The sequence below is a fragment of the Nicotiana tabacum genome, chromosome 15, assembly GCF_000715075.1.
Source record: "Nicotiana tabacum cultivar K326 chromosome 15, ASM71507v2, whole genome shotgun sequence".
NCBI classification, from domain to species: domain Eukaryota; kingdom Viridiplantae; phylum Streptophyta; class Magnoliopsida; order Solanales; family Solanaceae; genus Nicotiana; species Nicotiana tabacum.
Genome location: NC_134094.1, coordinates 46,608,962 through 46,625,747, shown reverse-complemented (window position 1 = coordinate 46,625,747; position 16,786 = coordinate 46,608,962). Strand labels below are relative to the sequence as shown.

The following is a 16,786-nucleotide window of genomic DNA, read 5'->3' as shown; positions in this document are numbered from 1 at the left end:
TTATTACAAACGTCTTCCGATTAGTTTTTACCCAAAAAAGGCCCGGACTTGTCTACTAGGATAACTGCCTTCGTGAAGCCAGGTGGAGCTGCAAAATGTTGTTTTAGATCTGCTTTGGACAACTTTAACCCACCCCTTGCCAAAAGATGTGCCCCTATGTTCCCTTCCCTGAAGGTGTGAAAAATTGGATCCTCCAGCACTTACATTAATAACCTGCAATTTTTCCCTAAAGGTAGAATTGTTAATAGGGAAAACTCACTTTAATTCTAAAATGCCTAAGCGCATACTTATTTTGTTGAATGAAAGAGAAAAAACTATTTCTGCCAATTCAAATAACCTACTGTTTTCACTTTGTTCTTTTTTTGTTTTCAATGTTTAATCATAAGCTTTCACAAAGAAAGAAACTCTTTTCTTTTTTGGTGCGGTTATGTATACATATTTTTTGTTTTTTTTGGATTTTATACACGGTAAATTACTTGTAGCTACTTTCTAATTTACCAAAACTGTAAATGAACTCCTCATCCTGTTTGAAAAATATATTGAACCTACTTGCTAATTTATTTTCAGTTACATAAACTGCATATGGCATTATTAGGATGACTGAGGAGTTGCTTACATAGTTGTTCTTTTTAACATACTCGTCCTTTTTTCCCAAGCTGGATGGATAATTATTAAATGTTTCAATGTGCAATATATATATATATATAGAGAGAAACTACCCCTTTTTGTCCCTATTATCCATCGGCAAAAAATTATCTAATACAGTAGTAATATTACTCACAACGAGTACCTTATGAAATTAATGACTAAATGTATGCCTTGGAAGGGTCAAACGAAAAAATATAAAGTGAAAAATATATTGGAACAATATTTTTCGGCAAATTGAGTAATAGATGTCATTTCATAATGGTTGGCATGACATAAGTATAAGCTAACCAATCCAACTAAAAAGCAAAGACGTCAATGCCAAGAGTAACAAATTTTATGGAACTCCAAATTCTATGCAAATATCCAGGAAAGACAATGCCAAGACGGCAGAAACAATTTAGCAACTGATTAAAGAACGTGAGCTCTATGAATCATTATAATTTTTCTTGCTCCGTACTTACTAATATGTAATACAACTACTAAGGTTCCCTATAGAATTTAATTTGTTTTCCACCAGTAACACACTTGTAAACAACACTTGCAACTTCCCACATAATGCTTTATATGGACATGTTGCAAATATTTCAGTATTCCTCAGCAAGTCGTGACAGAGAAGTGTATGTTCCCATGAACGCGCTGACAATCCCCAATAAGACAATGGCTACACTGAGTATGATCTGCATTTGCTAAAACCATAAATTAACGAAGAAATAGCAATTGACCAAAAGACATTTAATGTTACTAATCAACTTTATAGGTAATCGGAAGTAAACTCTAGCTAGTTGAATTTGCAAATGGTGAACCACCTATTAGCTCATCTTAATTCTATTTAGAATCATCATACTATTATAACATAGACTCAGTTGTCCAAGAAGAGGAGCCAACTAGTATGATGGGGATAACCAAAGTCAACAAGACCTGCTATGTCTCATGGTTTGTGGGATCTCAAAAGAAGGAAGGGATATAAGGGGCTCTAATCATGCAATCTAGGCCGTTTCAGCACCTATTAGCAAACGGAAAAAACATTTTTGAGCTGAATGGCTTGAAATGGATTGGCGCCTGCAAAGGAATCCTTTAAGACATGAGTGCCTCTGTGTTAGTGAAGATCTACCAGTATCCATTGAAGTGAAATCTGCTTGTCACGCAAAAGAAATTATGTACCAAGTCTCTCCAAGAATTTACTAGAATTAGGAGTTTGGAATTTTACAACAGCAGTTGACCCCAATGAACTTGCCACTAAGTTCTGCTTCCTACAATTCTACTCTGATGCCGCTATTGGAACTCAAGAACAAGAATTTCTTAATTAGCAGTCGGACAAAATTGGAAGGCTTCAAAGCATGACAACACCTGAGCAATGATTACCTGATTATTTGTAGCCTTATTCCCCAAAATTTTCAGAAAGCACAAAGTTGGTATAATTACCGCCTGCATCATCAATCAAACATGTGATACCAATTGATATCTCTCTAACAAAAAGCATTCAAACATTTACAAGTGTTTGTGTGTGTGTGTATATGTGCGTGCGTGCAAGAGAGAATAGAGAGTGTGTGTGTTTGAGAGAGAGGGTGTGTGTGTGTAATTTGCTGAGATCAATTACTGAAGCACCTCAAAAGTATCAATGTAGCGGAAAATATCCATGTCTCAATTTATATTGTAATAGGATTCATGATATAGTTCATAATGCATACATTGCATAAAAAAGGGGAAAAGACATAAGTTGCACCATGTAGTTGCCCGGACAAGTCAGTTATCCACTTAACCTTTATGAACGACCTAATACCCCCATCCTTGTCGGAAAAGAATTTAATATCTCCATGAAAGATGATGTGGTAAAGAAAAAAAATTATCTTCATAAATGTGAGTGGAGCAAAACACATGTTAAAAACTGATTAAATTATATGTGTAAAATTTTATTGGACATTATGCACCTAATACACTTAATTAATTGTGGGCGCTCTTTTCTTTTTCCCTTTCTTTTCCTTTTTTCTTTTTCCTTTTGTTTCTCCGACTTTTCTTCTCTCTCCTTTTATTTTTCTACCCCCATAATCTCCATATTTGTCGATCCTTCCTCCCTTTTCCTTCAGTAATATATACTTTAGGATAAATCACACCACCAGAAACTGCCTAGAAATAACCTTATGTCACTTATACTAACCAGCATAATTGATTTAGAAGCTTCGTGACAAGCAAAATAGCAAAGGTTTAAGCGTACTTGAGGCTAGTGGAGAACAAAGACGACGAGGAGAAGAGGAATATGGGGTGGTATAAGAACGTTAAGAAGGAGGCGAAGTTAGCGGATACGGCATCCAAGACTGTAGCGTCTGGACGCATGTATGAAGAACTGGGGCCAAAGGCAGGGACAAGAAGTTGTACATGCTATCAAATGAGGTACATCAAAGAAGAGGAAGACAAAGTATTGGTGGAAGAGACTTATTAAAAGACGATCGCAGTCATACTTTCATAAGCTCTTGAACAAAGAAGAGGATAGGAATATTGTGTTTGATGATTTGGAGCACTCTGAGAGTCATCTACATTTTGGGTATTGTAGGCGTATTAATGTTGCAAAGGTTGAGGGGGCTATGCATAAGATGGGCAAGGGAAGAGCGTCTGGGTCACACAAAATCCCGATTTTGGAATAACGTGGGCGAGACAGTCTTGGAGTGTCTTACTGGGTTGTTTGTCATTTTTAGGATGAAGAAGATGCCCGAGGAATGAAGGCGGATCACGATGATTCCGTTGTACATTAATAAGGGTGATATCTAAAATTTCAACAATAATAGAGGTATCAAGTCGTTGAGCCATACCATGATAGTTTGGGAGAGGGTGGTGGAAATGAAGGTAGGGAGGAGTTTGTCTATTTCTTATAACCAGTTCGGATTTATGATGGGGAGATCGACTATGGAAGGTATTCACCTTGTAAGGAGATTGGTGGAGCAGTAGAGAGAGAGAAAGAGGGACTTACATATAGGGTTCATAGACCTAGAAAAAGCTTAAGACAAAGCCCCTAGGGAGGTTCTATAGAGATGCTTGAAGGCTAAAAGTGTTCATGTAGCGTACACTAAGGTGATTAAGGACATGTATGACGGAGCTAAGACCTGAGTGAGGACAGTGGAGGAGATTCGAAACACTATACAATGATGACGAGGTGCACCAGGGATTAGCCCTTAGCCCATTTTTATTTGCCTTGGCGATAGATGTCCTGACGCGTCACATTCAAAGGGGAGGTGTCGAGGTGCATGTTATTTGCTGACGACATAGTATTGATTAACGAGACACGAGGCGGTGTTAACGCGACGCTGGAGGTGTGGAGACAGACCTTAGAGTCAAAAGATTTCAAGTTGAGCAGGATCAAATAGAATATTAGGATTGCAAGTTCAGTGATGTGGCGTATGAGGCGGATGAAGACTGAGGCATGATTCACAAGTCATCCCCAAGAGAGCAAATTTCAAGTACCTTGGGTCAGTAATCCAAGATGATGAGGAGATTGACGATGATGTCACACACCGTATGGGAGCGGGATGGATGAAGTAGAGGCTCAATTGTTGTGTTCTGTGTGATAAGAATATACCACTAGGACTTAAAGGTAAGTTCAATAGAGTGGTTGTTAGACCTACCTTGTTGTATGGGGCAGAATGGTGGCCAATCAAGAAATCATATGTCCAGAAAATGAAAATGGCAAAAATGAGGATGTTGAGATGGATATGTGGGCATATTAAAAGAAATAATATTAGGAATGAAGATATTCGGGATGAGGTGGGAGTGGCATCCGTTGAGGACAAGATGTAAGGAGTTAGGCTGAGATGGTTTGGGCATGTGAAGAGGAGGAGCACAGATGCCCCGATAAGGAGGTGAGGTTGGCCTTGGTGAGCATGAGAAGAGGTAGAGATAGGCCGAAAAAGTATTGAGGAAAAGTGATTAGCAAGACATGATAAAACTTCAGCTTACCGAGGACATGACCCTTGATAGGAGGGTGTGAAAGTCGAGGATTAGGTTAAAAGGCTAGTAGGTAGTTGAGTGTATTGCTTTTCCATACCAATTATATTAGCATTATTCTTGTACTTCCTTATTCGTAGTTTACTTTTACTTCCTGATATTTCTTTCGCTTTGCTTATTCTATTATCGTATTATTGCCAATGCTTGTTGCTACTGCTTCTTTTTCATCATTCCTTGAGTTGAGGGTTTATCGAAAATAGTTTCTCTATCTTCACAAAGTATGGGTAAGATCTTCGTACGCACTACCCTCCCCCGACTTTGTGGGATTACACTGAGTTTGTTGTTGTTGTTGTTGACTATTGAAAACCCATGAAAATGCATTAACAAGGTAAAATTCAAATTAAACTATATTATCCCACCGGATGTTTGCCAGAAAAGTTTCTCCGGCAAGCTTCCGTTTTCTCCTGTCAACCTCTAACCACATTCATATCTCTCATCTCAACCTCCTTTCTCTTGGTATTACAATGCCAAAAATCATCACAATTAACTTGCATACTAATTTATCAAGTTGAAATATTGGGGTGAATGATGGTACTGAATGAAGGGAGTCTAGGGGAAGAGATTTTGACAACAAATATAACGAAGGTGACGAAAATTAAAAAAGAGAGAAATTTCAAAATAAAAAGAAAAAAAAGGGGGAAATTTCAAATTGAATCTAATGTGGGAATACGTGGCGAAGACATAGGGAGAGTGTGCAACACCATCCACCATGCGACTGATTGTATATATCTCAAAGAGGTATTAATTCACTTCGGACAAGAATAAGGGGGTATTAGATCGCTCTTAAAAGTTAAGTGTGTAACTGACTTTTCAGGACAACTGTAATGTGCAACTTATGTCTTTTCCTTGAAAAATATTCATCACCAACTTAGCTTCTCATTTAAAATATAGCAAGATAACAAGCAACTCTAGAGAAACACTTTCCTTAATGGGCATGTTCAGAAAGGAAGGTCATTTGAAATACAACTTATCCAAAGGGAAGTTACATCTTAACAAATATTCAATGCTTTAGAAGTATCAAACCACTCCAGCAGCGAAGTTATCACTTACATATATAGATGACTGACCAGTTCGCCAAAGAGAGAGAGAGAGAGAGAGAGAGAGAGAGAGAGAGAGAGAGAGAGAGAGAGAGAGAGAGAGAGAGAGAGAGAGAGAGAGAGAGAGAGAGAGAGAGAGAGAGAGAGAGAGAGACTGACCAGAGCAACCTCTAAAGCTTCGACAACGAGCTTCTCCATGAGTGCCTGTGTAGTCTCATAGACAATACCTGCATTTTGAGAAGGACGTTTCAGTATAATCTAGCCATAAAAAGATAGAGTAGAACGGATGAAAAATGATTTTAAAAGTTCTGTACATCTTCCACACCAAACGTCACTCATGAAACATACTCTAGTGGTATAACAGATACATTTAATAGGACAGATCTAATTTAGCTGCAATAGGCCAACTTCACGGAGGGAATTCCAAAACTCCTAACTGCTCCATTTTTAGAAAAGCAATAAGTAGTAAATATAGATCACTATGGGGAGAATTTCCTCTTACAAGGATAAACAAGATACTTACCTTCATCCAGCAAGCCTTAATTAACAACAAACCATGTTTCCTTTCAAATCCAACTAGAAATGACTCAAGTCTCCAAAGTAGTAGTAAAATTGCTTTTCAAAATCTCCTCCTTTCGGAGTCTAGGGCTCAAAAAATGAACGAATATGTAAAATCCCAAAATTTTCAACTTAATAAGTTTGCCCAGCACTACCTTTTGCGATCGCGGTCTACTGCTTCGTGATCGCGAAGAAAAACTTTACACTCGTCTGGAAAGACTTCACCGCAAATGCGGATAAACCATCGCGAATGTGATGACGAAAGGACCACCCTCTTACGCCAATGCGTTTGATTTAAGAGCTACGTATATGTAGGGTGATGAGCATATATGATTAGCTAGGTTATGACCATATCAGGTAAATGTTTGACTTATGATTATTTCTTGTTTGGACTATGTGGACTCCTTATTCATGTTTTGTTGATTCTTTGACTACGTGATGACTTGAAGTTGTGGCTTAGAAGCATGCTTAAGGTAATGACTTGTTAATTGGGTATAAATGATTAATTTCCATGTTGAGATTCTTTATCGAGCCATAGTCATATACTTATTTTATTGATTCATGATTCAGTGTTTAAATGACTTATCTCATTCAGGATAAATATTAAGATAAAACTTTTGAACGATGAAATTGCTTATTGAATTGTTGAGAAAAATTGAATTATATGATAAGCTATAGCCATATTTTAGCCTTATGTGCTTTTATCCGTATTTTTATTATTATGACTTGGTTCCTTTTTATTATGTTGCCTCATACATATATCTATGAGTTTGAGAGTTGAATATTGTAAAAAAATGAGAATTTTGGCACCATAGATATTATGAGCGGGTATCAGTTATTGATAATGTTGTGTGGATCGGGTGGCACGCTGCCACGTGTTTATGCTCTGATCGGTTGGCACGCTGCCACGGGTATGTGTGTGGATGGGGTGGCATGCCGCCACAAGTACATGTGTGAATCGGGTGGCACGCCACCAACGGAATATTTGTGGATCGGGTAGTACGCCACTACGACGCTTGGATATGGATCAGTCCCTCCGGAGTCAAGTGATTACCCATGTTACCTTGGGTCCTGTGAGCGCATACACTTGATATGTGCTTAGTGATGGACTTATGTTAGGCGCCCGTATACTGCGGAGCGTTTGTGTGGTGATTCAGGGGCATTGTGCCAGACACCATGAGAGTGCTAAAAGTATGATTAGGGGGTACTTGTACCAGACACTATGAATGTGCTGAGATTGTTAATACTTGATGATTTAACTGCGATATTGTTAATTTGGGAATGTGTATTTGACATACAGGAATAGAGTAATATTTTCCTCGTGCTATTTGGTCTTGATGTTTCTACTTGATGTTTAGAGCTTGAAATCACAATTTACATTGAAAATCTCTGTCTAAGTTATTTATATGGAAAAGTTGACGCCTTGACTGATATTCCTGAAAAGCATGTCTAAATTCGAGTTTACTGTGATTTTTTTGACAAACGTGATTCATGATATTATGCTTTATTTTATGTTATATTCATGATTCATATGCTTATTGAGTTGTTAGTAGGTGTCAGAGTCGACCCCTCACCATTACTTATTCGAGACTAGACTTACTACTTACTAGGTACTGTGGTTTGTACTCATACTACAGTTTTGCACATTTTTATGCAGGTTCTGAGAGTGGTATTGGCGGAACCCTTGAGCTGAGTATGAGTGTTATTAGAAACTTCGTGGTGAGCTGCTTGGCATGAATGATTCGTAGCACATGGAGTCTCCTTTCCCTACTTATCTATTTCTATCTATGTATTTCTTTTTCGGATAGATGTATTTGTTCAGTTGATTCTAGTTGCCACCATCATCAAAAGTTTATCAATTATTACTTCAGAAATAGCCCTGTACTAAATAAATAGTTAAATTTCAAAATCTCAATAAATTAATTCTCCATTGTATGAGGATACATAAACTAAGGTTGATAGAATTCAAAGAAAAGGAAACCAAAATGTGTTGAGGGGTACATTTGCAGGAACAACTTTAATGACAGGCCAGGGAGACCAATCTGAGTATAAGCTAAAGGATTCATAGTAGTCGCTGCATAAGAATGTAATATGAAAACAGTAGGTATGTAAGCAGGAAAAGAATCTTTATAAGAGGCAATCTACCATAATAAAGCATAGAAGATGGAAATAAAAGATCAAAGTGAAACGTTCAAACAACCCTAGGCCATTCAAGTAACCAAAGTTGATCTTTACTTTTAAGATTTCTCTTTTAAGTATCCTGGACTAGAGAATCATTTTATGATTCCTAGGAGTAACAGAATATGCACACAATATTCTGTTCATTGATTGTATAAAGGGCATCCTAGTACACAAAGTCTCTCGTGTTCACGCAGTGTCTGGGGAAGGGCCGTACTCCAGGGGTGTGATGTAGATTGCCTACCATAACACAAGCGTTAATGGTTGATTCCATGATTCGAACCATTGACCTATAGGCACAATGGAGACAACTTTACCACTATTCCAAGACTCCCTTTTTGGTTCATTGATTGTATACTGAGTGATATTCGGGTTCAAAGAAAATCAGAGTACGCCGTACTTTTTGATATAATAAGCAGAGATAAACTGGTAAACTACCACAAGCAGCACAAAAGCAGCCATGCGCACATATGTGTCAACAGGCAGCTAAACGAAACATAACAATTGCAAAATTGATTACGAATAGTGCAGTCTGAATCAATGAATAAGAAAGAAGATTAAACGGTTTAAAATAACTTACCAAAAAAGGGAAGAAGAAATGCAACACAAAGTGTAGATATAACCAATGCTGTCCTTAGGACAATGAAAAACCAGTAACTAGTAGCCAAAGCTGCAGGAAGCAACTCCTCAATACTTCTAGCTAACGGGTTCAGTAACAAGGAGTATTTGTGAAAAGTTAAGGAACTCAACTAGAAATTGATAAGAACATTGACAACAATGAAAAAGCTTCTTCAAAGAAAACTTAATCTCATAAAAGGATATTTGGTAACTGGAGTTACTACCTGCAAATGAAATGAAATAAATTAAATATAAAACGATAATGACAGCTCTAAGGGAGGAGAGCAAACAAAACTCACTGTCGTCCATAATGCAACATTAGAAACAAAAGCATGTTTTGGCAAATTCAGAGTAATCTGTGAATGCGTAGATTGACCAAACATAAGAAATCCCATGATTGCAGCACCACCGTATAAGAGAATACACAAAGTAAAGCTGCACAATACCCAAAACCAAAAATTATACTGGCTGTGAAAAAAAAGTGATCAATAAAAATCATAAAGCGCTCTATACCACACAATGACTGCTGTTGTAAATTTGGTTTTGTCGGCCATAGATTGATAGATATTTGGGAAAACAGAGTGCCCTGAATAGCAATACCCATAGACACCTATTGCAAATGGAATACCACTCCAATTTACCACTGGAGCCGTCTGACGAAATCCAATTTGATCTACTGTCCCAAGTAAGAGAAGACATACGACCACTAGAGCTGTCGAAATGAGGCCTCCGACTGCAAAAAAGGGCAATGTAGTATTATGGTCTGATAAAGAACTAAAAATTGGTAGCCGCTGTAGAACTTTTTTGAAACCTGAAAGGTAAGAGATCAATCGTAAATCTTTCAACCAAACTGTGGGCAGAATGATAAGAACACTAATGATTGCAAACAAGTGCATGGAGTCCAATCGAGAACCAAACAAGTTAATGTGTGCTCCAGGGTATAGCCGCGTGAGATTATCCCCTTCAAGTATGATAAATTCTACACAAGAGGACTGCAAGTCAAGAAAGACTTATTAGGAATTGAGCAATGTCAAATGAGACCAAACAATCTGCAAATCCAGCTGAGGAGTGCATCTCTTACATATAGCTCCATGTACAAAATAATCTGTACCAAAGAAAGAAAACCACAGGGTTAACATGCAGTAGTTTAGAGACCACCTTTTCATTATTGGCTATATATAATTCTTACTCCACATATTTAATCCTTTCCACTTCATTGACTTGTTTTATTTTTCTATGTTTTTATTCTTTCCCTTCCCTCTTATTTCAGTCACCCGAAATGGCCAAGATTCTTTATGCCCTCAGATCATTAGTCGAAGCAATCTCAGACGAATACTTATAGTTGCGACTTCTGAGGACTTGTCAGGTGATTTTCTTTAAAAGCAAAGAAAAGGCATATTAATACAGGCTATAATTGCTGAAAGTAGCAAACATTTTGTCGGGCTAGTAAGCCACCATGTTTACATTAAATGAAAGAAAAGAGATATCATGGTCTTTGACATAGTAGCCCCTAGCCCACTAGCATATAACTAGGTAATTAACTGTATATATCAAATGAAATAATACAAACCTCATGGTCTTTGACATAATAACCAAATATCTCCTTAGCCCACTAGCCTATAATTAGGTGCAAAGCTGAATTTATGAACTTACAGATACTAGAATACGTCCATATTTTCCAAATGCAGCTTCTCCCATGTCCGGAAATGATGTAATTCCCTCTTTGCTTTCAAAGCAATATCGCATAAGACAAGCAGTATAACAACAGACTAATGCAAAAAGAACAAGCACTGCCATGCTTGCCCAACCTGCTTGTTTCACTGTATAAGGTGTAGAAAGAAGTCCAACTCCAGCCATGACATTTGTCCCTGTTACATAGCATGAGAAGCCCTTGAAATTCCATAAAATAAAAACAATTCAATTAAGCAAAGAATCACTGGAATGTAATCATGACCAAAAAGTTAAAGAAGAAAACCACTATATTGATAACAGGTGCTGCAAATGACGCAAAAGGAATTGACCGTTCCCACTAAGTGTAAACTTTTTATTTCATTGATTTTGTTCTATTTTCCTTTCTCTTCATCTTTTAACCTTGTTCTATTGTTAACTATATATCCTCTCTAGAATTCTTCCCTGAGCCCAAATCATGATCAGAAATTGCAGATAGAATAACCATCCAGAAACAAAGGATTTTGCATTCCCAGAATATTACAGTGATGATTCTAACCATTGAATATAGTTTGAACAAGGCTACATCCGTGGCTAATTGGAAGTTCTCCAGTGATTATATGTGATGAAACCTTTTCTGGCCATGAAACTTGTGATCTCCAGGGCACATCAAGGTCGCTTTTCTGGTGACTCTTCCCATCAATAGACAGCAAAGGGGTCTTTACACTCCAAACCAAGTTATTTTGACTAGAGATATCAGAAGTTGAAAACTTAAAGCTGGCTACACGCTGAAAGGATCCAAAGTTTGGTGATGCAGCAATTGTGTAAACATCCATAGACTCCCTGAAAGAAGAATTGGAAATGGAAAACAGAAGAGAATTAAGGCCCGAATAGTTTCAAACGAGTTGAACATAGCTAAACACGTGCCTGTAATCCATCAATCATAAATTATGCCTCTAATTGATGTCACCTGAAGTTACCATATGAATTCTAATTCTAGTACAAGCAGTAGCCATATGAGCGGAAACAAGGAGCATCCAGCAATAGCTTAACACAATGATCTAAATATTTTGATCGAGGTTTTAGTCTGTTCTCTTTCACTTTTTCTAAATTTCATTTATACCTGGCAACATCCCAGAGCAATACAAAGATCAGAATCAATTTATCTTCAAATTTCCCACTGTATAAAACCTTAGTCTAAGCAAAACTTAAGAATGTCACAACCACTAGGAAACACCTTGGAGTTTTAATTCCAACTCATGGGACAAGCCCTACTCAGTAACCTTTCTGCAATTCACTATGGTTGCACTGAAGTACTTCACAACAGTCCATGGCCATCAGCGATTTCTCAGTTCCAACAACACAAATATGAAATAGCTCATACATAAAAATAGTGACAATAAGGAGGCATATACAATTGGAAAACTAACTTTTGTAAGCTATACAACATTTTGTAAATATGAATACTTGATCTTCTACCTTCCCATGGAAAAAAAAAAATGAAACATAGCACATATCTTCTAATTAGTTGGAAATTCATAGAAAACAGTTCAATGTATACCTAAGCTACTACAATTACATCATTTGTAATTATCACCACAACATTGAACACTTCAGGTTTAGAATATTAAATAAATTTTAAATAGATATTGATGTTAATAGCTCTGTATCAACATATTTAACCTTCTATTTCCCTAGAGGAGTTGGGTTAGCCCTTCGGGCAGCTTTCAAGGAGCCAAAATACTACTTATGCCCTCCATTTACTACCTCGGTTCGTCCCCCCAAACGACCATCAAAAACTTCTTATCCCCTTGCAAGAGTCCATGGAACGGTGATGAAATAACAGCAAATGAGCTAATAAGGTCCATCAATTGAGGATTTCAGAGTAACAGAGAAGAAGAATATTCCAGAGAGAGAAAGTAGAGTCGGCTAAAAGCTCTGAGAAGAGTAAAATCATAGTCTTGTTGAATTTTCCCTTGAATATTGCTACCTGTCCCACTGAAACCCCTAAAGTTGACTAATTTCTGAAGGTTAAATGTGCCAGTAACCATAACTTGGAGATCTCGCCTCGTCGTTACATCACCAAGGATGTATAAGATTTCTATGTCTGTATCAGTGAAAGCTCCATGATTGTACCGTAACAGTAACTACTAATAGTTTGTCATTCAGAGCACTAATGACTACTGATAGCACGTCACATGGAGGGGCAAGATAATATTGTCCTTGCGAGTGTTGAATTGTGTGACAACCTCGTATACATTTATTTACTTAATAATGTATTTAACACGTCCCTTCACCTGATTATTTTTATAAGCCAAGCACGAAGAAATTCTTTCTTATACTAGATGGCGCCGAGACTTGAACGCTGTACTTTTTCATGCTCTAATATCATGTTGAATTGTATGACATTCTAAAACCTTAACCTATTAGATAGAATACATTTTATTTACTTAATTATGTCTCTAACAGTGAGGTTATGGAAATGCATCTCAGCCAATGCATCTCAGCCACATCAAGGTTTGTCAAACAATCTAGGCTGCCTCCGAATTTAACTAATTTTGCGCAGTTATTATCACTAGCACAGCTGTTTGTCGAGCCCACTACAGCCATACGCTGTATATGCCCATCAACTGATATAACTAATAAGTAGTGAATGCTCATCCACTTTTAGTATACCAGCTGAAAATAAATCACAAGTACGAATATAAAATTGGGACAAGCTAGCAACTAATAAATTAAAGGTCCAACTGGGAGAGACACAGTACAATATACAGAAATTGATTTAGTTCAGGAACATGTATATGCAAGAGTAGTGTCTTACTTACCTGACACTCTGTGGCCACTGTTGAGAAACAAAAGAAGAGGAACGAGAAGGCCTCCCTTCTCCTTCTTCATGTTCATCATCTTCTGTCATGTCTTCCTCTGTATTAATATGACCAGCTTCAAGATTTTCATCTGATTCTTCCAAGAAAAACTCATCTTCCTCGTTTTCCCCGTCTTTGTTCCGCGCCATAATTATTTGCTACTCGCAAAATAAAACTAACCAATCAATCAGAAAACAACAAGAATCATAAGTCCAGTTAGAGAAAGTCTTTTATATATATATATCCAAGAAAAGAAAAACATTATGAAATAGTACATAGAAACGACCAAGTGTTAAAGATTGATGGGTTGGAGGATTTCAAGGGTTTTTGGTGGCTGAGATAGAGGAGGAATCACGAGAGGTGCTGAGGAAGAGACACATATACACTGACGTGCTGCTCCAGCTTAATCAATGAAACTAGTTAATATTAACCTTTTTCCTCTTACAAGTGTAATTCAAACTTCCATACTACAGTAGTTGTTAGGGTGGCTAACCGCTAACTTTACCACAATTTTTGTACGTTCATGATCATCATGTGCCTATTAGATAATATTGCGAATTGGGACCGAGATTTGTTTATCAGTTATCAAATAAGACAAACAAATTACAACTACCCGTTTGAATATACTGTGGTTATTCACCCGTGCTTGTTGTATGGGTAAAAATTACCTTCTCCAAGTAGCCTGATCAAAAAGTCCCACGTGGCAATTATGATCTAAAAATCAAGGGATGGGACCCGTTGCCGAGTTCGGAAGGCTTGAGATTATGGTCATCGAAAGGTCATGTATTCAAAAGATGGAGGAATGAATTCGGAGATTCAGGCAACTGTTTACCCGTAAAACGGTACAGTTGAATTTATGCGTGATTTATAAACAAGTGAATTAATTTAATTCAAAAATAATAGATGAATTAGACAGAAATATAAGACTTAGCCTTAAAATTGAAATAGACGACATCTTGGTTCCGGGCGCAGAGCTACCAGGAATAATAAGAACAGCACAAATAAGCAAGAAAGTAAAATGTTATTGAGCTTTTGATAGAATATAGTGTATGCTTGTGAGAAAATTTGTGTCATTTATAATGATAATAAAGCTCTCTATTTATAGTTGCACCTAGGGAACAAGGTCCTAGGATCAAGCTCCTCTTTAATGATAATTATGAGGGCTATTGAAGGATGTGTAACTGTGGGTAGTGAATGTCATACTCTCTGTAATGGATCATGCACTTAATGCTGTAGAATATTCTTCATTGAATGCTACCGGATGGCGTTATTAATTTTGTCGTTATGAGTATCATTGTCTCCGATGATAAGCGAGATCATTGCCTTCGAGTTTAGATATCTTCTCATTCGGTTATACGTGTCGCTTTCTCATGCGATCATTAAATATGAACATATTTTACCCCATACAGATAGTCCCCCTCCTTTTCGGTGGCATAACTTTATGTCACCGGGAACTTGGTAGAAATACCTTTTTGGCGTGAAATTCTCTGACCTCCTCTGAAAAGTTTCTGATGGTTGTTTAAACGCACGTCTATCCGCATTTAATGCCCCGAACACGCGTCATCCCATGATTTAGCATCACTTTTGCCGGTTATCGAGGTAATTATGGCCACGATTTTAGCCGCCTATACCTTTACTTATACGCATCAAATCTCTTCATTTACACTTCATAATTCTCTACACTTTCTCAAACTCTCTTTACTCAACTCGTACTTTGTCTTCAACCTTTCTTTAACCTTTTTCTTGAGAGAAAACCTTCCCTCCTTTCTGATAAAAAATGGCCTCTTCTTCCAGAAACCCTAGTTCTTCAAAGAACAAAGGTAAAGCTGATGATGCTGCTCCTCCTACGGTGAGTTCCATCATCCGAAAGAGTCTTGTCACCGCCAAAGACTTTGAAGAGAATTATCCTTCCGCTCACCCTCGTACGTGGGCCGTTAGTGTATATCCTTCTTCCATCCATCCTTCCAGTATTCCTGTTGTGAAGGAAGATTCCCACTGTCAAGATTTAGATATTATCGCTCCCGATCTGACGGAGCGGATAACCTTACCCAGGAAGGATTTTACGTATTTTTACACATATCTGTTCACTTTGGGACCGTTCTCTTTGAGTGGAGAGCTTGACTCCGTCAGCATGGAGTTCTGCATCCGCTACCAGGTGTGCTTGGCACAAGTCCTTCTATGTGGAAGACAGTCGTTTGTCTTCGGCGCCTGTGCTAGGAGACAGGAGAAGATATAACCCTAGCTCGATTGATGAACCTCTATTCCCCCAAGATCTTTTATGGGGAAATGATAAATTTCAGCAAGCGCGGCCACCATGCTTTGCTATCCAGCATGAATGATGACATGGATGGAACGGTTCGTTTCAGTCGCCACCAGTGATATCATTCCGGCTGCGGCTTCATCCTTTCCGTAATTATTGAACCACACTCGTAAGTTCACCATTTGTCTTTTCTTCCATTAAAGACCATTCCATATCGTTATTGACCCTTCTTCTTTCGCTTATTTCAGCGACTCAGTGGGTTCCACCTAGGGTTGAAGGCTTGGACCAGTAGGTCCAGAAAACTTTGGACGTTACTATGCTCGAGACCTGTACGTGGAAAGAATTGTCCCTTAAATATGGGTGGAAGACCAAAAATCATGGTAAGCCAAACTCATCTTGTTTTGTGCTTTTCGTATAAGGAAGTTGTTTAACCTTTCTCTCCTCTTGGATTCAGGTCTACCCTAGGGCTCAATTGTCGTCCTCGAGAAGGACAGCTTGGCTAATCCTGCTGATGCGGCGAGGCTACTGCCGGAGGCTTTTATACAAACAGGTGTCTCCGGGCCTACTTCTGGTGTGAGTGCTTCTTCACGGAGTCCCCAGCAGGAGAACAAGAAACCAAAAAGAAGACGTTCCTCCACAGCTGGGGAAAAAAATAAAAAGGCGAAGAACGCCGCTCCCGAGTTGTCTTTGGAAGTTGTGCTTGTCACGAGCCAATTTCTTCTATAGGCCGTAATGGCCCCAACATCGCCGTTAGGCAAGCCAACACTTAATTATTTATTTTATCATTTTTAAAATCATAAGTCACTCTTGGATGACGAGGTTAGTGCATTAAAATAAATCGTAGTTACGTAAAGTTTCGTTAACATAATAAGTGAAAGTGAATCAGTGTAAAACAATCCATAATAAGTTCTAGAATACTCCAAAAACCCGATATCATAAGATCATGAGCATTTACTAAGTAG

At 37.9% G+C, this 16,786-nt stretch overlaps 1 protein-coding gene across 7 annotated transcripts; it reads right to left on the bottom strand.

The window, feature by feature from the left end:
* Positions 1 to 963: 963 nt before the first annotated feature.
* On the bottom strand, positions 964 to 14,134 carry LOC107807431 (amino acid transporter AVT1A). Of its 7 annotated transcripts, none has more exons than XM_075230815.1 (11): positions 13,526 to 14,133; positions 11,260 to 11,543; positions 10,841 to 10,900; positions 10,686 to 10,753; positions 10,114 to 10,137; positions 9,844 to 10,024; positions 9,546 to 9,765; positions 9,332 to 9,467; positions 8,991 to 9,163; positions 2,011 to 2,114; positions 964 to 1,325 (listed from the first exon to the last, which is right to left on the bottom strand). In XM_075230815.1, the coding sequence occupies exons 1-10, from the start codon at positions 13,711 to 13,713 to the stop codon at positions 2,027 to 2,029; spliced, it is 1,422 nt and encodes a 473-aa protein (XP_075086916.1). In that variant the 5' UTR covers positions 13,714 to 14,133; the 3' UTR covers positions 964 to 1,325; positions 2,011 to 2,026. The 7 variants fall into 7 exon arrangements, with proteins under 7 accessions (XP_075086916.1, XP_075086913.1, XP_075086914.1 ...); XM_075230812.1 differs by having other exon boundaries at positions 10,686 to 10,900; positions 13,526 to 13,739; positions 13,840 to 14,132; XM_075230813.1 differs by lacking the exon at positions 10,114 to 10,137 and having other exon boundaries at positions 10,686 to 10,900; positions 13,526 to 13,739; positions 13,851 to 14,134.
* Positions 14,135 to 16,786: the final 2,652 nt, after the last annotated feature.

Coding starts and splice junctions, on each gene's coding strand:
- LOC107807431 (XM_075230808.1), bottom strand. CDS start 13,713: ATGGCGCGGAACAAAGACGGGGAAAACGAGGAAGATGAGTTTTTCTTG. Junction 9,766..9,843: donor ATTGATCTCTTACCTTTCAG/GTTTCAAAAAAG, acceptor CCTTTTTTGCAG/TCGGAGGCCTCATTTCGACA. Junction 9,468..9,545: donor ACAACAGCAGTCATTGTGTG/GTATAGAGCGCT, acceptor GGTATTGTGCAG/CTTTACTTTGTGTATTCTCT.